The 24,076-nt window shown below is 41.5% G+C and overlaps 1 protein-coding gene across 17 annotated transcripts in view; it reads right to left on the bottom strand.

Annotated features, from left to right (window-relative positions):
• PPFIBP1 (PPFIA binding protein 1) overlaps positions 1–24,076 on the bottom strand; it is a 100,913-nt gene that overhangs the window by 10,833 nt on the left and 66,004 nt on the right. For 4 of the 17 annotated variants that reach the window (XM_051772380.1, XM_051772378.1, XM_051772379.1 and 1 more), the window contains 21 exons: positions 22,731–22,823; positions 22,149–22,241; positions 20,326–20,440; positions 19,074–19,106; positions 17,727–17,788; positions 16,976–17,060; positions 15,563–15,717; positions 14,531–14,661; positions 13,776–13,829; positions 12,799–12,859; positions 11,910–11,939; positions 10,029–10,203; positions 8,349–8,381; positions 5,761–5,902; positions 5,384–5,512; positions 4,588–4,738; positions 3,282–3,393; positions 3,050–3,138; positions 1,423–1,545; positions 940–1,056; positions 664–789 (listed from right to left, as the gene is read on the bottom strand). In XM_051772380.1, the coding sequence (XP_051628340.1) occupies positions 664–789; positions 940–1,056; positions 1,423–1,545; positions 3,050–3,138; positions 3,282–3,393; positions 4,588–4,738; positions 5,384–5,512; positions 5,761–5,902; positions 8,349–8,381; positions 10,029–10,203; positions 11,910–11,939; positions 12,799–12,859; positions 13,776–13,829; positions 14,531–14,661; positions 15,563–15,717; positions 16,976–17,060; positions 17,727–17,788; positions 19,074–19,106; positions 20,326–20,440; positions 22,149–22,241; positions 22,731–22,823 (2,109 nt within the window). The remainder of the gene's footprint in view (positions 1–663; positions 790–939; positions 1,057–1,422; positions 1,546–3,049; positions 3,139–3,281; positions 3,394–4,587; positions 4,739–5,383; positions 5,513–5,760; positions 5,903–8,348; positions 8,382–10,028; positions 10,204–11,909; positions 11,940–12,798; positions 12,860–13,775; positions 13,830–14,530; positions 14,662–15,562; positions 15,718–16,975; positions 17,061–17,726; positions 17,789–19,073; positions 19,107–20,325; positions 20,441–22,148; positions 22,242–22,730; positions 22,824–24,076) is intronic. The other 13 variants (XM_051772383.1, XM_051772382.1, XM_051772385.1 and 10 more) reach the window with 13 other exon arrangements.

Here is a 24,076-nt window from a genome sequence, read left to right as displayed (position 1 = left end):
AGAAAAGAGAGTTAACTAGAGAAAGGATTCCCAAAATGCTACCTCCAGGCTTTCCTTCACAAATAGAAACAAACTAGCAGAAAGAAACAGATAAATTTACCCTTAACTGAAGTAATGTGTGAAGCTGCCACAGAATGTTTGCCCGCCATCCTCTTTAACTCTGGACAAGGTAGCCAGAGGAATCATGGAAAACAGACAAAATGTTTGGAGCAGGGTATTAACTCTTAATCACCATAACAAACTTCTGTAATTATAAATCTCTTGTCTGGAGTATCTGATGCCAGAGCAATTAAAAACAATCCTGGTGTGACACTGAAATCTCAAATTTTACAGAAGTAACAAGCTTCCCTCCTAAAAGAAAACCATATCCAGGCCTGGGAAGGCAGACAGTGGCTGTTTACCACCAGTGTGCAGGATCAGAGGACAGGAGGTGGAGAATGCCATACCAGAATTAAATTGTGAGGGGAATACAGATTACCAAACTACACTAATTGTGCCACAGACATTCACATCCTTTAAACCATAGAGGAATAAATGTTGCTACTTATGAAGTAGAACAAGAAGACGAGACGTGTGCAGTGAACGCAGTGTCAGAACTTTTGGTGATTCTCAACCACTTTTTCTTTTTTAAATAATAAGGAACAAGCCATCCCAAAAGCTTACCATGAGTCCTCCGTGCACACCACTGCCCCGCAGGTTGGGTGCGTACTCTGCCAGATCCACGGAGCGCAACCACTCCATCACACGGTGGTTGGTCCACTGGGTGACCTCGGAAGGGGTGACATTGCTCTGTGTACAGGAGGAATGGGCAGGTTAGGAGACATCCCAACTCAGCTTTTTAGATTGCCACCTTGCAGCAATTCCAAGGTGGGGATGGGGATATTTTAAGCTTCAGCAACTGGTTCCACGACCTGCTGTGCTGTTCTGGCAGATACACACTGTGAATCTAAATCCAAGAGTCTGGGTCGTTTCATCATCCATTGCCCTATCCAGCCTTTGCTGCTTCCAAAACAAACTGGTAGCAGTCTCCCATCTGGTAACAGGGCCAAGTTCCTCCTACACAGAAAATTTTGACACTGCCATCAATTTGCCAAAGTTACACAAGACTCATGGCAGCAGTGCACTGAGTTCAAGATGATTTATGTTTCAGACAGCACATCAGCCACTGGGCCAAAACAGCCCAGCTGTTGGCTTGGAAGAGAAGCAGGAGACTTGGCAAGGAGGACACGAGTCTGGGGTCAGGGCAGGTAGAGGAAAGAAAGTGATGTCAGAGCATGAGGCTGGAAAGACAACATGAGAAAAAGGGAACTGAAAATGAAACAATGAAATAGGAAGGAGGAGAAAGCAGAGCAGGAACAATCAGAAACATTAGGGATAAAATCCTAAAGGATTTCCCTCCACAGTTTCAGGGTAAAGCAGTACCTCATCCGATGGCCTCCTGCGCAGGCAGTTGGGCTCAAAGTTGTTTATTCTCAACACCTGGATGGCTCTTTTGATGCTGAGGTGGTGGAGGACACTGACAACCTTCAAGGACAGCAGGTCATCCTGTCAAAGAGGAAGGAGGAGTTAATAAACATAAATGTGCTTATTCATGGAACCAGCATCTGACTGGAGGAGACTAGCTGAAAAGGGCACATCTGACACATCAGAGGTAAAATTTTAATATGTGAGACAGGTGATTAGCAGCAAACCACCTGTCCCAAAACAAAAGCTCCCCATGTTGCACCATATGACCTCCTGGGTGATGCTCTTCACACGGGGCACAGGGCTTAGTACAGGAAACCTGGAGCAACAAGGAGGGGACAGGGTGAGATGACACATCCTCAGGGACTGCATTAGAGCCAGGACAGCTTTCCAGCTACTGTTATTAATTTTGAGGTAGGGTAACTTTATAAGATCTTAATGAGTATTAGTTTCATAATTTGCATATTTAGGTGGTTGTTTACAGTGAATCTGTTGTCATAGTTTGATGGTTAAACTCTGTCTAAAAATATCCACAATTAAAGGGCAGTGATAGGAAGAATATCCATTTAAAAAACAAAGCTCCTGCTACATGTCCTTCCTCTGTCCACCTATTACTTTTTCTCCTTTTTCAATACAAAAAAGACTCTTGAATAATACTAATTCCGTTACGTTATACAGCCCATGCTGTATCTTATCTGCAGTCAATCCTCACTCACTTAACACTGGTAGTAAAGTCTTCCAGCACAAGATCAAGCTCAATGGAGCCTGTGGGCATCACATTTCCAAGAATTAAGCAGAAGAAACAATTTGCCTCCTACTTTTATATTAATGTCTGAACTCAAAAAACTAAAGGAAATAAGCACTAAATCCCATCATTAAAGCAGTGAGTATTTAACATTTGACTGAAATGGTCTGAGTGGGGAGCGGAATCTCACTTTGAAATGCAAAAGCTATTAAGTGTAGCCTGTTTTCAAACAAGTTGGCTCTTCAAACTGCAGTTTTCTTCAAAGGAAATTGCTTGGGTTTTCTTCACCTAAGCATCCACATGAATAAGTAAGCAGATAGAATGTTTGGTCACTGAAGAAAAAAAATTCCACCTACTTCTATTAATTAATAACAATATGAACAGTAACCACAGCATCTGCACACTTTTGTGTTCAAACCCTGCCTGAGCACAACTGTTAAGAGCAAAATTGCCCATTTCTCATGCATAAATCTGAGTTCTTGCTTAGAAAGTTTGCTCTTCCACCTGAAGATTGTGTGAAGACAGTATCTCTAAAGTTGGAAAGAATACAGGAGATACTTGCAGGTGAGTAGTAGTAACTGTTTTCTATAGGTTACAGTTATTAGCATTAGCTTAACACAGGACTCCCACTACAGTTTGAAGGGGCCCTTTAAACACTGCAATGAAGCACATGGACAAACAGGGAATTCTGGCATACCCTCTGACCTCCCTCAGCCTCCTCCCAGCCATCACCCAGAAAGTTGGAAGTCCTGATTAATGAACCATTCACCTGGTCTTCAGTGGGGAGAAACTAAGAACATGGAAAGGATGTCAGGGAAAAAAAAGAAGCCATTTACTCACCACACTCATGTAATGGAGCATTCGGCCATCCATCTTCCCTTCATCAAATTGGGTCTTGTACTGGGGGAGGCCAATGTCATCAAGCCACCCTGAGGCAGAGACAAACACTGCTGTCAGTGTGGGAGCCAAGTTACCTGCACCAGTTGGTGTTTCTCACCTTCTGAGCCCCAAATTAGCCATGATTAGGAACCCCCATCTAAAGACATTGCTTCAGCATGGAATAAAATCTTACTAGTAACCCAGTGGTAATCCAGTTTGCCATGGTTGTTTTCCTCTTCAGAACCCAGTGCCTGCAGAGCAAGCTGGAGCTTCTTCCGATGCAATGGGTGCTTTATCCCAAGCTCCTGTGAGAGGAAGGAAAGCAGCAAATCTAGAGACAATACTGTATTATTTCTCCTTCTGCTGAATTCCAAAGGGTTCCAGAGAGTCACACTGTACACAGCACTTGCTGTTGACCTGGCAGGTGTGTTTTTTATTTGATTAATATCAGCATCATTTTAGCACATGTTCAGCACTAGGGAAAGGCCTGGTGGTGTGGTGGGTTAATTAATCATAAATTAATTTCAAGAAGTGAAATTAATGGATGGATTCCAAATTGTATGAAAATGTCAGCCACAGTATTCTGATAACAGGTTAAAAAAAATCCCACAATATAACCCATGCTGGCATTCAGAAAAATACCTTCCCATTTAGGCAGGTAAGGTTAAAGGAATTATTTAGTTAAGAGCAAATGAAGGTCCCAGGCACTACTGAAATTCATTAATGCTTCCAAAGGCATAACACCTTTCCCAGTTTAGCTGCAAGTGCAGACATTCCAGGATCTCTTTAATCCCATACACACTTTCACTAGTGTTTGCTGGTTAATGTTACCTCTGATAACACTATTACAACTCATTATGTTCACATCACACTTTTCTTATTCCAGTTGTAGTGTAACTACCTGAGTAAACAGGCTTACTATTTCATGAGGAGAGTGATTTTTTTAAGAGGTGGAAATTCAAACTGTAGTGAATACTGTGGATTAGAAGTATAAAATCGACCTTTTTATTTTGTTCCTCATTTTAGAAAAAAAGACAAAGAATTCTGTAACAATTAGAGACATCAACTGATCAACCTGTGTGTAACAAATCCTCATTCTCTTTGTATAAAATGGGCAGAAATTCAATCAGAACAAACCATAAACTTTTTACACCCTTCTTACACAGGCATAAAACAACTGTACCATGAATCAGGGCTACAAATCCATATGATAATGAGGCACTCTCACATACCTGTTTTTAGAAAGTGGCATAGTCAATTGATACATCCACGTTTCATGAAGTTAAATAACATATTTGTAATTATTACCTACATTCCAGAGCATTAAATTTCTACAAAACTTCAACCAGAAAGAAATGGATTTGGCATCACTGCACATGACAGTTATTTTGAAAACCCACCTTGTTTACATTTTTTACTAGGTGCACCTGATTTACACACAGAGAAACAGCAATTTTTTTGTACCTTTAACTGAAAGGATTGCTTCTAGTATTTCTCACCTTTTCCAGATCCTGCTGAGAAGCTTGCAGGAGTGTTTGCCCAGACAGTATCCACTGCCTGCCATTATTTATGTAGGAGCCAAGCCCTTGGTCCTGGAGCCAGTTGCAAACCTGCTCTTTTGTCCACTTTGCGAACGGCATGTCCAGTTCACTGTGGAAGATTCACCAAAAAAAAGACTAATAAATCCTGTGCCTCAAATCTCCAAGAAAGCCAAAATCTAAGTCTAATTCATATTTTGTGGGAGCTAGGACAATCTCTGGGGGGTAACATGCATCGTGGCAGGCTTGTGATGTGTTTCCTTCGGAATCATCAGCACCATGAAGTGCTAATTGCTGCTGATCTGCTGCTACTATCACAATAAATACTACCAAAACCAACCGCCTCTACTGCTTAGCATGGCTAAAACCCCGAAGAGAGACCATACTGCTTCACTTTAGCCTTTAATCCCTGGAAGTGCAGCAGGAAAGGTACTGGAGGAGTATCTGTCACTGCCACGTGAGGGCTCACGTCCTGGTTCAATGAAAACAGACAAACAATTCTGTAACAATTAAAGGCAAAGAGGCTGATCAACTTGTGTGTAGCAAATGCTCCTTCCTCTGTGTAAAATGGAAAATATAATAAGAACCAAGAAGCTGCACTCCTGCAGCTCAGCAGAACAACCCCACCACCCACCCAACCTCAAACCCCACAAAGATCACCTCTCAAAGGAGAGCCAGGAGAGGGAATGTTTGGCACTGAGCTTCTCCTTTGAGCTGGGAAATCAAGCCCCAGCACACTTGGCACCACTTTTCTTACTTGTGAGACTGCCCCAGGTCTCGAGACCAGCCCAGCCGTGGCCCCGCCGTCGCTCTCGTCCCTCCTCGTTTGAACTCAGTCTCGGACATGTCGTCGGGGTTGAAGGTGGTAGACTGACTTCTCCTAAGCCTGGTTTAAAGGAGGTAAGCATGTTCACATTTGGCTAAGGACAAGGCAACTGCAATCAATGTAGGCAAGATCTCCTACAGGGCTTGTAGCTCTTCTTCCACCTGCCCTTGACCTGCTGTTACTTCTCTAAAATGCTACACAGGCTCCTGCTCTTGGGACAGGAAATCATGGAGCCACATGTTGAAGGGAAGATGTGTTCCCAGCAAACCCCAGCTCTGGAGAATGGTCATCTCTCGTCTTTTACTTACTTTCCAAATAACTTTTTGATCCCCCTGGTCTTTTTCCTGGAATCTGGAGAAGGTGGTGTCATCTGTAGACCATCTGCTTCCTTTGGGTGGGGGGGCAAGCCAGCCAGATCCAAGTGATCTGCAGATCCCTTCTCCGTCTCAGCTGTTAGAAAACAACATCTCTGTCAAGACCCACTTGTGCGGGACTGTACAGACACACTCCTGAACTTGGGAATGACTCCTGCTAAAATTATTGAGAGCCACTATATTAAGAAAATGGGGCAAAGAGGGATGGGAAAATTTAGGAGAAACAACATGCATCCTCCTTCGTGGGCCTGGCTGGTAACGTTCCAAGGCAATGCTCTGCACCAGGTGGGCAAAAAATACCTCCTTAATCAATCAGTCAATTAAATCCCAAGTTTACTCTTCCTCAGGGAGTGCTCCTACAGTCCTTTCACAGACAGAGCCAAGGCACATGGATGCCCAGAAACAATTCAGTGCCATGGCAGGGAACCAAACCAGGATTCTCCACAGCACAGAAAACCAAATAATTTCCCTGCAGACATCTTTCCCAATAACCTGCAGTATTTCATTCCCATGGCAAAGAAATTCCAGCAATAAAACTCCTGCTCTGGGGGAAAGGCCCTTTTCCCCTCACTTCTGCAAACTGTGGAATATTTTGTTCCTCTGCAGAGGAACATCAGGGAGTTTAGGCTCTGTCTGAACCAGATCTTCTGAGTGATGCACAAAGCACCTCTGATTAGAGACCCCACACATTATCACCCACTATAAAACCATTAAATCTTTGATCTGTAGCTGCTTTCTACAACAACAAACCTGAGGGCTCCTGTCCCCAAAGGGAAAGTTGTCACAAAAGCTAAACTAACAGAGAAAAAAACAATTTTAAGAGCATTTAAAAAGAAAACTAAAAGAACTGCAATATCTACTAGGCTACACAAGCAGAGGTGTGCCAGCAAGTGCCAGACAGCTGAATAAAACTACCACGAGGAGTTTATGGCAGTGACTTGCTGGGGAACAGTGACAGCATGAGCTTGTTCAGATGAAGCAGCTGTGGCAAGGTAGTCTGCAGCGGGCTGACAGTCAGGCCTGTAATCACTTCTACCGTCTTTTAACATGGCTGTGTAATTAAATGACCATCAGTGGTTTTTGAAATGGACTCTCAGACTTCCAGAAGGGAAGCAAACAATGAATCAAGGCAGAGCATGACCAGCAAAAACATTTAGGCTCTGCCAGTGGGTCCTTCTGCTGGGCAAAGTTTAGATGATTCAGCCAGAATACATTTGAACATGTCCCATTTTCCCCCGATGCTTCAGATGTCAAACCTTGCAGTGAAGCAACAAGGTCAAATAAAAGATTCTTTCCAGGCACTTCAGTTTGACCACTATGGAACACAAGGATCCTGCCAGTGGGAGACAGCACTAACATGGAATCAGGCTGTGGCATTCGTGGTTTTTGCTTTACTTGTGTAAGATGAAGTGCTAGTTTAGGAAAAAAACACATTTAAACAGCATTCTAGAGAGAGAATACCAGGACAAGGTCGGGTGCATTAGTAGCAGAGATTTGCGGGTATTGCAATGTTTGCTCCTCATTCCTGGCTCCCTCTGGTGCACTGACACTACATCTTGGAACAGCTGACACATAAGGGGTCACACGTGGGAAACTGAAGGGTTCAGATCACTTGGTCCCTTTGTCAGTGAGGGACACCCTGCGTGGCTGCACCACCACCCCAACCAACACAGCTCTGCTGGCTAAGGCAGGGCCCTGCAGGGCTCACCACCCAGAACCACTCAGGGAAGGCTCACATTACAAGACTGGTTTTTACTCATTCTGTGAATGGCTCCTTCACCATCTGACCCAATTATCTGTCGCTTTTTATTATATAATAAATATAACTACACCTTAGAAGAGGAACTACTCACCCTTCCCCCTGGAATTCCCCTAAACAAATGCCTGGGAAATATCACAGAATGATAGAATATGCTGAGTTGGAAGGGACCCACAAGGATCATTAAGTCCAACTCCTGGCCCTGCAAAGATCAGCCCCAACAATCCCACCCTGTGCCTGAGAGCGTCGTCCAAACACTCCTTGAGCTCTGTCAGCCTTGGTGCTGTGCCCACTGCCCTGGGGAGTCTGTTCAGTGCCCAGTCACCCCCTGGGGGAAGAACCTTTTCCTGATATCCAACCTGAACCTCCCCTGACACAGCTTCAGGCCATTCCCACATTCCCTTCTTCCTCATTCTTTAAACTCTTCCAGTGGATCCAGGACAGATGGGAGCACCAAGGTGCCTCTGGCATTTAAACACCACCGATTCTCAGCTGCTCCCTGGGTCTGTGGGGAACTTTGGGCTCAAAGTCATGGCAAATTAACCCGCAATCTCTCTCATTAGTAGCAGCCACTGAGAAATGGCACAGCTGACTTTTAGCAGAGGGCAGATGTTACACAAAAACTCCTTTTAGTGATGGGAAGATGTCTGGGTGCAGAGCTCTTGTGTGTAGTTGGTGTTTGAGGAGTGTGTGGCCATAACCAGCCATTAGCAGCAGCCACAGCCCAGGGCTGGTAGAGGCAAGACATGCAGGATTACTGTACCTAAGGTAGGTGCACTTGCACTTCGACTGCGATCTTCAGAGATCCAAACAAGGCACACACAACAGGAGGGGACACGCAGAGGGACAAGGGAAAACACAGTTCAGAACAAGTCAACAAAATACGAGACAAAGGGAGTGAGGTACATGAGACACAGGCGCCACATGAATGCCAAATTCACTGCTAATTCACCAATCCACTGCTAATCCCCTTGCACAGAAAGGAAATGGAGCAGAGCTCTGTGCAGTCACTTCGGTGCAGTGAGGTCACCTGCTTCAGGACACACTCAGGGCTGAGTGTGACTCCTGTGCAGTGGCAAATATCTGGACAGCAGCTGATGGAAGCACTGAGACCTGGATAACATAAATAACTTACGCAAATTCACAGGGCCCTGATTTACATGACCTATCTTCCAATCCTTTACGACAGCCGCAAGCGCTCCGCTTTGTTAGACACATTGATTCCAGGATGAAACAGGTGATCTCACAAAAGCACACATTAAATAAACCAAAGCAAAGAGTCTAACCCTCAGAACAGACTGGGAGCTAGCAAGTTCCCAGGTTGTGTGTCACAGGAAAATATGGGCAATGTATGATCAATGTGTGGGTATGTTACTTGCTTTGAACAAAAGTCTAAAATTGTCTTGGGGATAAGTAAGAACAGGAGACACTTCTGCTCAACAAGCAGAAGCTATCCCCCTTCAGGTTTCTGAAAGAGAGCGCTAAATCCCTAAATTTGGTGCAAGAGAGAAACTAAAACTTTAGGTGACTGGCAGTAGATTGAATGCCAAGACTCATGGATGCTTTCATCACAACAGTGGAAGGACTGCTACATCATGGCTGGGCTTCGCAAACAAAGATTTGGGAAGGGCTCTACCCACGTTTGTTACAAGCGCGGTGGTGGCTAAAAAGGCCAATACAAGATAGACAAGTCCGGTTGCAAAAGGCACAGCAGAAAGACTCCTTAAGAGATATATTCTGCAAGGCACGATTCTTTCTGCATTTCTTTTCTCCTCAAGAGTGATCCTGCGTGCATTCTCAAAAGCATCAGCAGTGTTAAAGGAAGGACTGCTACAGCAGAGCAGTAAATGTAAGGAGGATTTCAGGTGATGGCAACAAAAACTTCTGCATTAAGCAGAACATTTTATTTCTTTGTCATATGCAAATGTCACCAAATAACAACACCAAAACAACTCTCCTCCATTATAGCTCAAAAATTTACCTAAGCTTGAATGACTTGCCAATCCTGTTCCTGTTGTCACCATCCCTTTTGCAAAGCTGTTTAAATACAAATAAAATAAAGGGGAAGACTAAGTGTTGCTGCTCCATTTCTGCACATATGAAATATCTTATGAAAGATAAACTGAGGATGGAGCTAGAGGAGAAAAAAAACCATAAATTCCCTGTGTGAACTACTGGCAGACAGCCAGTATTTCAAAACAGCAGCAACCCCCTGCAAGGTCCCAGGGGAAACATCACAGCAGAAGTTGAACCAGATGAAACACTTCATCACATCAGTGCTTTTTTTTCTTGTTGTTTGATACTTCCTAAACATCCTACTGAGAAAAATGCCACAAAGTCACAGTGAGACTAAGGCTGGCCTTCCTGCTTTTTAAGAAAGCTACAGGTGTTGCTAAGGCCCTTCAAAATGCACAGAGTCTGCATGCAGATGCATGGTACCTACCCAGATTGGGGGCACTTGCAGTCCTCTTGTTGTTCTTTATCTTGAAAAAGCCTCGGCCGAAGGAGGATCTGGCCTTGCGGGTACCAAAACTGTCCTCGTCTGCCGTGCCACCATGAAAGGGAGACTTTGGGGGCAGGGTTGCAAAACTATGACCTTCCACAGGAGGTTTAACCTGCTTAAGTTAGGGAAATAAAGATTTAATATAAGGGAATTGCAAAAGGCCTTTTGAGAGGGACTGCACAGTGACCGCTGACAGAAAACCTGGGAAGTCCCTCTCATGTGTTACTACAAGAAAAAAATGTAAAATCTGCAAAGAAAAACATAAACGAGATCTTCATTTGAATACGTCGTCCTGGTTTCAGCTGGGATAGAGCTCATTTTTTCCTAGTAGCTGTGTTTTGGATTCAAGATGAAAACAGTGTTGGTAACACATGGATGTTTTGGTTGTTGCTGAGCAGGGGTTACCCTGAGTCAAGGAATTTTCAGTTTTCCAGGTTCTGCCAGTGAGGAAATGCACAAGAAACTGTGAGGGAGCATGGCCAAAGGGATATCCATGGCCAAGCTGGCCAAAGGGACATTCCATGCCATGGAACACCATGCCCAGTATATAAATTGGGGGAGTTACTTGGAAGGGGAGCCCATCGTAGCTCAGGAGATGAACAACAGCATTGTGCATCATTTGTCTCTCTCTCTCTTTCTCTCCCTTTTATTACTGTTATTATTATATTACTTTACTTTGTTTCAATTATTAAACTGTTCTTATCTCAACCCATGAATTTTCCTTTTTTTCTCCTGATTCTCCTCCCCATCCCAACCAGGGCAGAGAGGGCATGGAGTGGGAAGTGAGGAGCAGCTGCCTGGTACTTTGTTTTCAGTTGGAGTTTAACCATGACACATGTTCAGGACCCAGGATTACTATCACTACCTGCTAAGAGTAACCTGTCTTCTTTAAGGTGTTCCTCACTTTCTGCAAGCTTGGCTCAAAGGTATAGAAAAGGTAAAATACAGTCCTGGAAGGCTTTGAACTTTTCCAGCTCTCCAGGATTTCTGCCTCCCCCTTTGGAAGCTGCAGGGGCAGTGGGAAGCAGAGAGACAAGACACTTGTGGTATATCAGTTCTCTGCCAAGTGTCAGAGCTCTTTCCATCACTGCTCTGCAATTGCTGAATTAATGGATGAATTGATGATGTCTCCTGCCAAAACTGAGAGGAAATTATGTATCAAGCATGGAGAATAAATACCAGGAGAGACAGCAGACACTCCAGTTAACCAATTTAAAGCAGTAGTTTAACTTTGCTGGCTGTTTCAGTTGCTTTAAAAAAGAAGAAGGAAGAAAACCCATTCACAATCCAAATACAATCCTTTGGCTTTTGCTGAATCAATGCAGCATTCACCCCACAAGTGGTATCTGAGGTCTGTCATCCTTGCTCAGGTCTTTCTATAGGTAACAAATGCAGGCTGTGGCCATATGGGGTAACTGTTCTGCAAGGACAGTCTTTTCGGAAACATAGTTTCCTACTCACAGAAACAACTGGGAAATCCAAAGGGTTTTAAAGATACACTAATCAAAGGTAATTACAGAGTCAGTAAAATACTTAATGGTTAGCTTTGTTAATTATCTAGTGGTGGAATATGTGGGGGAAACATTAGCTTGGAGGGCAACCTTAAGCTCAAACAGACTGGAAGATAATCCATGTGTGAGGAGGCAAGGGTGAGACATTAAGCACTGACACTGAGGTGATGATGACACTCAAGAGACTCCACACTATCTTTTCTGCAGCATATTCCCCCTCTGGAACTGTGTGTGGTCATTTCACATCACGGAGTCTTTCACCACCCACTCACTGCCCCTGTTCCTCCATGTAAAGACACACACACGTTACCTCTGTTAGCTTCTGGGCAGGGTCTCTGTCCTGTTTGGGAAAGATTAAGACAGACATTTAAAATGCCATGGTTTACAGCCAGCATTCATTATGAGTTAAATTCTGAAATGAAATACCCTTCCCTGCACATTTTTTCCCCAAAAATAAATCTCTTCGGAGCTGTATTTCACACAGATTAAAGGATTTCTTTGAGGTCAGTGAGCTGACATGGAAGTTGCTTTGGTTTACTTTGTGAAGGATTAGCTGTGCACATAATTAGGGATATGCAGAATGTTAAGTCTGAGAGGACCCAAAGAGGAATCAGACAGGGTAGAAACATCCACATCCTCTACTCCTTGGCTGTCCAAGCAAAGAACCAAAAGCCTCCAACCCATAAACTCCAGCTCTCATCATAAAATCCTGGTTACATTTTCATTCCTGTCAACACCCCTCCTATGCTGTCAGACACAGGAGGTGTCAGGGAATTCAGGAGCTTCTCTCTCTAGGAGTCCAGGCTGTCACAAAAGAGCACATGAATCACCCTGATTTGATGGCATTGCTGGAGGTTTGTTGCTTTTGGTCACTTAGAGAAACCTAAACTGAAGCTATTGCTAGACATATAATGGCTCAATATTTTTGTTCCTGACCACCTAAAACATAGTCAGCCCAGACTGGATTTTATAATGCATTAAATACATGGTCTTCAAAAATTATTCAAGTAGGAAGAGGTAGTGGGACTTATTTTCTTCTGGAAGATGTCACATGTATGTGACCATTGCTAACACATGACGACCTCTGCTCTGACTCAGGATTTCCCAGAAGGTGGCAACAGAGCATCCATGGGGTCACTGCCACAAAAGAGATGTCAGTCCTATTCCTAAGGGGATGGGAGGGAGGAGGCCAAACCTACCACTTCGGATGGCTCTTTCCTCAAACTGCTCAGACTGCTGGACTTCTGCAGCGAGGAAGTTCTGGGACAACGACATAAAAACAAAGTTAAGTTATTGAAATTAAATTTGCTAAGATTGAGACACAGGAACCAGCTTTAAAGAAAGCACTGTAAACATGGTGAGATACACTAAAACCAATGATGCTTTGAAATAAGACAATCAATGCAGTAATCAAAGACCACAAAATTTAATTACACCATAATTACTGCTGCTGATGCTTCAGTGACACAATGCCCACCTTTGGATTTTGCTGGCTTCTTATTTAACATCATATTTTCAGAAGCACAAGCAGAAGTTACACAGGCAAAGGAATTGATACAAACAAAAGCTATGAAAAACAGTATTTTTAGCAACTGCCTTTTGACTAATTTAATACTTAGAGAAGCCAAGTATGAGTGTTTTAGTATTTTAACTTTGGTTCTATTTTCCATTTAGGAGCAGATATCCCACAATTTCTGGTGGGATTTACAGTCTAGAACGCTCAAGTCTGGTTGAAAAGAAAATTACCATTAAAGTTTTTCTCATAACCACAAATAAATTCGGAGAAACACTGAATTTTATAAAGTTACCTATATTTACACCAACATAAGGGGAGCAGAATTGGGCTTTTATTTTCTCATTCTAATCCACTCATCACCCTTCCCCCACTATCAAAAGAAAAAAGCAAATCAAATGTGTGTGTACTGTGGAAAACTATAAATTTCAGAGTATACTGACAGTCTACACCGATGTAACAGAAAGTAACTGTGCACAGACAAAGCACTGGAAAGTAATGATCAAGAAAGCTCAGAAACCCACCATCACTAAATCCCATCTTTGCTGGAATTAGCTGACGTGTTTATATGTGTGTGTAAAATATGGGGGGGTGTTGGGGTTTTCAAGTTGACAATCATATATAAATATATGTCTCCTAAACAGTTTTGATTATGGTACTTACACTGGACTATCACACAGATGAGTTTCTGGGGAGGAACCTGCTGATCTTCCTTCACTGTAAAAACAAAGAAGATACAGAAAAAATATTTTGCTGGACAGAAATCCCATCATTTCAGACTGCTTTAATTGTGCTTTCACTTCAGCTCTTATGATACTAACACATGGCAAATATTCCCCTCAGGGTGGAAAGTCTTGTGAAAGATAAAGGACAAAGGTGAGCTCAAGATAAAGACAAGCTGCATGAGGCACAGCAGAAACAAAGCCAAGCTGGTCTTCTGGACAGGATGCTTTCCTTGACTGGAATGGAAAAATCCCACATCAACTTGAGCTTGCACTGATTTTTCACACTAAGATTGATGATTGTTTAAAGTCAATAAGATTTTCCTGCCTCTGGGTTCTTAGTGTTTGATACTCCTTTATATAAAGCCAGGGATTTGGAGCCAGTAGAAAAACACAAGCACAGCCCTTGTGTAGGTGTGAGTCTGGGGTGCTTTTCCATCTCCTCTCAGGGCAAGGAGGGTGCAGGATTAGAAATGCTAGTGGAAGGTGAAGGCCACTCCTTGCTTACCGAGAAGGATTTAACCATTGCACTTCATGAACATTAGCTTAGTTTGCTACAGCTACTCAGATGAATGCTAGTCTTGTTTAACTGACTTAATGTCTTGACAATTCAGTCACTTACAGATTATTAACCTCATTAAACGTCCCAGAATATTGGATTTACAATTGAAAAATGCATGGAAACCATAATAATACCTCATTTCACTTGCAGGATCTGGTCTAGGTTGTGTTTTCACTCTCTCTGCATCAGCTTCTGAGCTCTTGGATGTTGATGAAAAAGAAGGGATTGAAATCTGTAAAATACTGGTGTGGATCTGTAAGGAGTTCTGAAAAGGATGAAGAATATGTGTTACACTCTTCTGAGCTGAAATGAAGGAGTCATATATGAAAAAAGAGTAACAGATAAACTGTGAAAAGGAGGGTCTGAAATAAGGTTTCAAAAGGTTTTTTTCTATTGTAATACAGTGATTTACTATTTGAAAGATGGCATTGAAGATAAAACACGAATCATTGCACAGATAAGCTACAGCACAGACAAAAATCTCCCAAGTCTCCCAAGGCTGCCTCCTAAATCTGTCTCTATCACAGACACCATGAAGGGTAGTTCACTTTTCAGGTTTACACTTGTCCTCAGCCACTCAGAGAATACCAAAAAACTGCTAAACATTCAATTTAATTTAATTTTCTTCATAGTGCATTCATGTAAGTCAAGACCCTGCTCTGACTCAGACTTCTAAGAGAAGAGATCTGTAGTTTTATTACTGGAAAATCTGTTTGCAAAAATCAGATATTGGACCACAACATACTTATCATGGATGCAATAATGTAATAAATAGGACAGGATATATTAAATAAGTCCTGCTTATTTACTTGTTTCGTTCAAGTTCCTGCCAAATATAGCTCCTAAAATAGCTGTGTTTGATATGAAAACTAATTTCTATATGTTTGATAGGAAAAGTAGTTTAGACCCATTCTCATGGCAAATACAGCTATGTGCTGTCTACCGATCCCATTTGATGATTAAGAAAAATAAATTTAATTCAAACTCCTCAGTAGCTTTCACAAGAAAACTACATTCTCCAAAAGTATATGAGACATTACTACAAACTGTGCAACCCAGAAAAGAAGTATTTTCAGAAACTTGAGTTTTGGCATCTGCAGTATGAAATCAGCAAAAACAAGGTTTTCCAGGACCAAGGGCATTAAATGAGGAAGGAAAAAAGACACCTCTTCATGAATATTCACATTAAACTCATCGTGGTTTGGAGATGCTGTCACTGGGGTTGGGGATGGGCTTTTCTCTGGGTCAGTCAGACTTGGTGTGTCCAGTAAAACCGCGGAAACAGACCCTGAATTCAAGTCTTCACCGTCACTTTCCTTGCCTGAAGGGAGAGAACATGGAAAATTGCTGGCTTTATTTCTGGATACATGATGACCCTTGTGCCCCATGCAAGGTGCTCTCATTTATGGGTCAAAAATGGAAGGATTTGATTGTTGGGTTTTCTTAGGACAGACCACAGTAGAGGGAGGGAAGTCATTGCCAGTGTAGCTTCCCAATCCAACCACCACAACACAGATGAGTTGGAACAGAGGGAGGAACATAGACCAACAGCAAAAACTCCAGCAAATGCCCTCAGGGGGATTGCTTTCAACAAGCTGAATAAACTGGAGTAGTTATTTCCTCTCCATGTTCTGGAATTTCATACTAAATATTTCTTTTCTCTTATTCACTAGGAAAAGACCAGGAGGTCAAGTCTGCCTGCAACTTAAGCTGTCTCTGTGTTATCTCTAAGTTACCCATAGGAAAAATGCAACCCACTGCTCAAGAGTGGGCTAGCAGCAGCCTACATGGTGTTTGCAGCCTGCCACAAACTCAGTGTGTCTCATTCCGTTCATGTTGAAGCCCATCCAGCATCCTCTGCTCCCAACGTTGCTCCTGAACTGCCCTGGTCCTGCCAAAGCCTTGGATTGGTTGTTAAAGACAACCAAGGCTTCCTAAAAAGTTAGCAGAAATCTCACACTCGTTGCCAAAGACCTGAAGCAAACACAAGCCGAAGTTTGTTCACAGCCAAAACCTCTCTTACCCAGTTTTCACTGCCAGAAATCTCTGTTCACGCTCTGTGAAGTGACCCCAAAACACAGTTCCCAGAGACTCGAGGCCTGTTCTAATACCCTCCTGTGTTTGAAGGTGTGAAAAAACAGTACCTGTTCAAAAATTGCTACCCCTCCGACACTCAGCCCCACAAAAATACATACTTTGCTTCCTCGCTCCTCAGCTTTTGACAATCCTTACTCTCTGAAAGGACCCCTGGAGGCTCCTGCATCCCTCTCCTAGGATGGAGAGGGAGATGGAGGATGGATCCACCTCCAACACCTGCACAGCCAACAAAAGCCACAAGCCCATGTCTGTCCTAAACAAACTCAGGCAAACTCAAACTTTTGACCAGCTCAACACTTATCACCTCAAGGGATCAGAAGCTGCTGGATCTGGAAACCTCCACCAGTCTTAGAACATATGGAATGGACCATGTTATGGTATAAATTACAGGTACCATTTCAGTTTCCCAGTTAAGTTCCCTACCACAATGCACCTGGAGTTTAAATGAGGGCAGAGTTTAATTTTTTTTGGTTGTACAATACCTTTTTTACCTTGAGCCAGTATCACCATGTCTTGAACTTTCTTGTACCTGTTCAGAGATTGCCGGAGCTCTTCGATCTTACGATCCTAAAATAAAGGGAAGTTGTGACTGTGCTTCCTCCCCCAGAAATACAAATAACTACATTCTTCAATTTAACTGGTTGTGAGACTAAAAGAAGTGGGAAGTGTGGATGGGACAGGACTCAGAATGCTGGGAGGTTTTGTAGTATCAAAACCTGTATTTAGCAAAAACTACCACCTGATTATTGTCCCGGCCTTGAAAGCTCCCTTGTTAAGTCAAAGGTAGAGTATAATAAATTGGCCATGTACAAAGGATTTAGGGCTTTGGTGATCAAAAGAAAACATCCTATAAAATGTACATGCATATGAAAGCACAAAACCATCCCTTAAAACAATTCCTACTTCACAGAAAGCCCTTTCGAGAACACAACCTGCAATATGGCACTTTTATGGAGCTCTTTACATTTTCAGAACGCGGTATAAATTGCAGTCACACTGAATTCAATGACTCAACAGTGAAGGACTCTGTAAGGACCCTCTGTACATGCACAGAGCTCATAAATGCTCAGTTATAGTCCCTTAAAAGCACTGCTGTGCTTCTGACTACAAAAAATCATCAATTTTTAGAAGCTTGGTTTTTAATTGAATTGTGAAAGGCTCATACATGAAGGTTTTCTTAGAGATATAAATCAATCTGAAGAATGATTACTGAAAAAATAATGACTTTTGTACCTTCTCTTCATTTGCTGCCATTAGAGATTCTACCGCCTTCTTCATTTTCTGTACCTCTATATCTAAAAACACAACACAGTTCTCCAAGTCAATTTAAACCAGACACTGTGAGGAAATAAGAAAAAACAAAAAAAACCCTAGAAGCAATTCAGTAATATCTGAAAGTAAACTTACAAATTAACAGACAAAGCATAAGCCATTTAAAATCTGGGTTAGATGGAAATATATAGAAGAAATCCCTTTTCTTCAAAACCTCTTCACTGACAATTTTATCAAAGAAATTATTAAATTCAGGAATTTAAGAGAATGGAAAACTCAAGAGTAAAACTACTACTTGACTTTTCACTATCTTCACCTTTCAAATAGCCAAATAATTACAAAACAAAAAGTTTGAAATAAAAAATTCTCCATTTGGAGTGCAATAAAATGCATCCTCATTACAACAGTCAACAAACACCCCAAATGGCATCTCAAAAACCCACTATCCAAAGTAACTGGATTAATAGATATGATGAAGGAAGCACTGGGCAGTGATGCTTAATTACAGCCTTAATTCAGTATGGATGTAGAAATTAGGACAGCACAATGGAATAAAACAAGTCTTTGCTGTGATGAGCAGTCATGCTAGAATAAATATATATTCTGACTTGGACAAGGTCCTTAATACAGACAACAGCACTTCATCTATAATCCTTATTTACCAAGAAGTATAAATACATGGAAATATGTATGTTCTGGAGGTGTTCTGGACTAGAAATCCAAAGAGAATAGAAATAATCTCCACTTTCTCCTAAAAATCCACCTTGTGTAAATGAAGTGAGCTTTAAATTTTGCTACAAACACAGGCAAACTTCTCACCAAACTCACAGGCAAGAAAGCCTTTTACACTATTTTAACTCCCCAAAAATTCTTGGAAAGCAAACAGAGCAGGAAGAACATTTTCCTCCTTAATGAAATGCAAGAAGAAAACAAGCTGCCTGGATGGCTTTCCAGATGAAAGACATTTAGAAACTAAACCAGTAACTGAGCCAGTTCCAATGATTTTCCCTCAGTTCTGCTGGCTGAAAATCTGGTTTACTGGATTGCAGCTGCATTTCACTGAGAGGCAACGGCTTTGTGGGTCTTCCTGAGACCAAATCTTTCTTTGCCTATCAGCTTTTCTTAGAAAATTTTGGTTTTTAAATGTGATATCTCCACTCTTATTCTCCAGTTTTACTCTAACTAAGGGTTATAGATGATGCAACCTAACCATGTTTGTTAAAGCAGTTTTGCAAACACATGCAGGAAGCTATTCTGGAAAGCACTTCTGGAATGCAAATGCTTGGGGAAAGACACCAGAAACCTTACTTTTATCTTTGAGCTTCTTTTTACAATTTTCATCTGTGCAGGAAAACCCATTGGATTTGAAATTAGCACGAAGGTTATGATATTAAATAACTTTTCAGAGAACACCGATAATAAAAGAGTCAACTATTCCTCACTTTATTCAGCTAATGAGGCAGATAATCCATGCTTCTTAATATTGGTCCAAGGTAGAAAAAATATGTGTCATCATTGCAAAAGATCTTTTGCTGAGCTGTACTGAAAACTAAACTAAAGTTGAGGACCAGAGGGTAGTGGGAGTTCAAGCAGCTCCCCACGAAAAAAAAGCCCTATATAAGTAGTCACGAATGCAATAAAATCAGACCTTGTTCGCATTTAAATGTCCTTAAATAAAAATGGAATCACGGCTCACTGTGGTCACTTTTAGTGATTTTAACCAGTGGTTTTGAAAACAGATCATTTTATTAAATAAAATGTGACAATCTACACAAAGCCTTTTCCTCCTCAGGTCAGGGGAGGAGACTAATCTCTTGTGGCTTTGTTTTCTATAAAACACACTTTGAAAGCATGATCTTAAAATCAGCAATAATTACCAGCGAGATATATTCAGAATTTAAATTGCAGCGGGCTAAGAAAGTCTCTGGAAAATTTTTCTGAGGCTTTAACAAAAAAATTCTAGTTTCAAGTAACATAAATCCTGAATCTAAAATTAAATAAATACTAATTTAGTTTCTTCTTTGCAAGTAAATAAAAGAATTACCTAGCAAGGAAAATTTTTGTGCTAATTCAAGCCTAATTAAGATTTGGACTTAACCAGTGCACAAATCTAGAATCAATCCTCAATTTCACCTACTTACAGGTAGGTCCACATCACACTTTGGTCTGTAGTTTGCTATTCCATAGATAAAAAAAAGGTAGCACAAAGCCCATAAATACCCAGGCAGGAAAATTTCCTTTTCAACCTTTTGGGGAACTTGTTGAAATTCTTTTAAATCCTTCTTGGTCAATATAAATTGCATCTTTTTAGGCCTCAAACAAGCCACAAAGATCTAACTAGGGATCTCTTGACCAGTTTAAATTTGATCAAGAACTTGCTTTGACAGTAATTTCAGCAGCTGCATTGTCAACACCCACTAAATATACTACAAGAGATAAATACAAAGCTTAAGAAAATTGAGGCTTTTATCAGTTTTCTCCTGTACAACCATTCATGGAGACACGACCTCAGATGAGGTGACTGAGGAGGACATGGTGACAGAGCCTTCTTTTCTCTTACCTCTGTCCAGGATTTCAATTCCTTCTCCTTTGAGCTTGCAAACCAATTTTTCGTGCAACCTTTTTACCTCGGCTTCCTTCTGCTCCAGTTTGTCTTTCAAAGCTGAGAGTTCATCCTGTAACAGACACAGAGTCACTCACAGACAGCTTCCACACACACATGAGATGTTTCCAAAATTCCCTTCTAGGAAGCACATTGGGCAGATCCTCAGCCTATGGAAACGACCCAGGGTCCCCTGACATTTACACCCACCAAAATGACCCTGAACATCACAACAGACCTGTGGGGGCAAAACCAGTGGTCTGAAATTGTCAGTCTCATTGTAAAGAGATTTTACATCTAAATTTAAAGAAAAAATAGTAAAGATTAAAAAAAAAAAAGTTTTCTTATTTATTTAACCTTGCAGAGACAGAAAAAGTGCAGATGATGAGGGTAAAGGTTAAAATCTCCAGAGATTTATTTTGGTATTTACAGGGCATTTTGCGTGTTCAAAGCCAAACAACCAGGCTGAGGACAGTTTCAGAAATAACCACTGCTTCTATGGAAGAAAAATCAACCACAACACCACCAAGCACATGGACACACACACTGGAAAGCAGTTCAGACACAAATGTGGTACCTCTGCCACAGTTTGGGTTTGCTGATCAAGCACTAGGGAAGGAAGCTCGGAGCTGAGATTCTTGGGAATGAGACAGATGGTGTTTTGGGGGAGCTGGGGTGTATTAGAAAAACGCTGTCAAATTTTAACTTAGATCTAACCATCTGCACTAGCAAGTGAACTGGCACAGCCCCATGCATTTAACTTTTTAAAATTTGAGTCAAATCCTACCCAGTTTAGTAACATGTTTCTTTGATGTCCGAGGATATCTTGTGCAACAGCATCATCAAGACAGGGCCCTCAGTGCAAATGTACCCAACACTGAAAATTTAATTTGTTCAGTTTGTAAACAAAGCAAAACAAGGCAAGACTCAGCATTTTGGCATTAACAGCTTGTAACTGACATTTTAAATCCTTAAAGGAATAAACCAAACTAGAAAATAGTGGCTTAGGTATTTTTCTGAGCTAACCCTCAAAAGATCTGTTGCAAATATACAGCGATGTCTGCAACCCAAACTATGGAATTTCCTGTAATTGGTTCATGTTTGCTCTAAAGCATCATTTAAAAAAAAATTAGATCAACCTTAAAATTGTCAAGAAATCAAAGCTTCTTCCACAACAGCAGCTGGGCAATAAATACATTTCTCCAGTGCTCCAGTGTGGCACTGATTTCGATGGGATTTCTGCCAGTGTAGGATCCCTGTTCCTCCAAAATAAGACCATTTCTTGGTCACTTGAGAAGCTGCTGTTATACCCACAGGCAACTAGAGCTGTCAATGTGTATTTCTCCCCCTGAATTAGAAACATGATATGCAAATTTACATGTGGGGCGGGGGGGAGTACAGAAGAATCGCTATTTTCCAGTTAGTTTTCATGAATAAATTTTCTATAAAAGGGTGATAAAAAGTTCTGCTTGAATAATGGATGCAAGCTACACACAAGGCAATCTTTCCTCAGAAGGGGCATGATTTTAACCCAACTCTTATTCCATTAGGTGTAACCTATGCAAAGTTCACAACACTAAAATCCTCTCCCATGCAAAATAAAAGCTGTTTGCAAGGAATATCTACATCAAGAGCTCTCTAACAAGGAAGGGCACACTGCATACCAACACACAGCAATTAATGAAGAACAGAGCATGACAGCACAATGCAGGACAGACTGTAAAAGGGTAGGACATGAAGGATTCAAAACAGGCCCAGTGTCCCCCAGAAACTAACCACACCTTTAACATCTGGCTTTTTTGCTCCATCCGCTGCTTTTCATACTGCATCTGACCCACTTTGATTTTCATACTAGAAAGTTTGGCCATTAAAGACTGGTAACAGAGACAGAGGAGTGAGAGAAAACTAAAGGTAGAAAAGAGACAAGGCTAAATGGCAAAGAGAAGTTAGACACTCAGAGAAACAGGCTGCTAGAAATACTTAGGTGAATGTTTTCACTTCAGAAGTGGTTTATTTTTAGCACACTTAGAAGAAAATAAATGCTCAAATTTGGTCTCAACTATGGCATACACCTTGTGTACTGCAACTCGTGTTTCTTGACACATGTGAAACAAGGGTCTAAACAGGAAATAAATTTACTGATAACAGCAAGGTAAGTTATCCTTCATAAAAAACACTGCTCAGGCTGAAAACCACAGCATGACATATGGAAATAGCCCCTGCTGTTAAGTGAGAACCATGAAACCCCAGGGCCTGAGAGGACTCAGGTTTTGCAGGGTGCAGGCAGGGATTAGGGAAAAGAGAATGAACTCCTAAAGCCTGACTTAGACCCACCTCTGCTTCTTCCCCTCAGCCTCACTTACTTTGGTTGTTTTCAGTTTTTTCTCATACTGGAGTCTTTCATTGTCCATTTCTCCCACTCTCAACCGCAGTTCATTTATTTCCTGGATCAAATCCTGAGCGAAGGGAAAAAGAAGACCAGAAACAATGAGAAAATTCAGTAAAAGCCCTAGAACAAAAGCTACCCATTGGTAGGAAAGCAGCAACAATAAAAGCAGCAATAAAAGGCACTCTGTACACAAAATCACACCACCTAAGTCAAGCAACTCAGAGCTTCACAGATATCCAGGGACTCCATTTCTCAGTTTTCTGTTCTATTCCCAAATCTGATGGTCACCTTTGACACTATGACAATTGATTTTGGAGGGTTTTTCTCTCCTGCAGCATGACCCAATGTCAAAATACACTGTGTGGCACTCACTGCTGGGTGAATTCAACCAGAATTCAAGAGTGTAAGATCCTGGAGCAGAAACTAAATTATTCTGATTAATTTCTTATGGACCTCATGGGTAATCAGATCCTTTACCACTGGTAACTGGTGACCAAAAAATACCATACAGTTTCTCCCAGGTGTTAAACAGAAGTTCAAGACAAGTCCTAACAGCATGCTTTGCCCCCAAAATGTTTTCAATTACTCCCTTGCAAGTGCACAAAAAAAAAAATCAATGATAACTTTGAGCTGTGGGGGTTAGAGGTTTTCCTTACTGGCACTGGGAACACAAACTACTCCTCTCAGAAACTCCTGTGCACAAAGGACACTGGAGTTGGTTAAATTATGAAGATCTCCCCATGACTGAGCCAGTTTTACCCTCTGGCTGCTGCTTCAAAGGCTGGTTATGGACTCCTCCCTAAATAAACTCCCTTGTAAGGTATTTTCTTATATAAACTCAGCCCAACTCAGACCACCCATGTTCCTTAAGGAAAATAATGCTGGTGCCTGCTGAGAAAGTGAAAAGACTGGAATGATTTAAAGAACAGAAGAATTACAAATCTCTATTAAGTATACAATTAGCTTTGGGAAAAAGCTGTGAACATCTAGACAGCAAATCCTAGAGCAGAAAGGCCCAGTGAAGCATCTGTTTAGAGAAAGAATGGAGAACATGAGTAACCAACCAAGCTGGAATGGGAAGGTGTAACAACAGGCATAAGGAACAACTGGATAATACAGGGATTTAATTTGAATGGTAATTCTGTAGGAGCCAGTAGCTCCAGAAAAGTTGTCAGATGTCAATGATGGGGTTTTTTTCTTTTCCCTAATAAAATCAGAAGCAACGATCATAGTTTTTCTTTCCCAGTTTGGGTAAGAATCTATTTCCATTTTGAACACTCCACGTAAATGCCACAATGTGTTTTATGGTCAAATATTTTA

This window comes from Manacus candei, unplaced genomic scaffold (assembly GCF_025592945.1).
Source record: "Manacus candei isolate 608988 ecotype Guabito, Panama unplaced genomic scaffold, ASM2559294v1 h1tg000153l, whole genome shotgun sequence".
NCBI lineage: Eukaryota > Metazoa > Chordata > Aves > Passeriformes > Pipridae > Manacus > Manacus candei.
The sequence above is the reverse complement of the archived record's forward strand: the minus strand, read 5'-3'. Positions and strand labels throughout refer to the sequence as shown.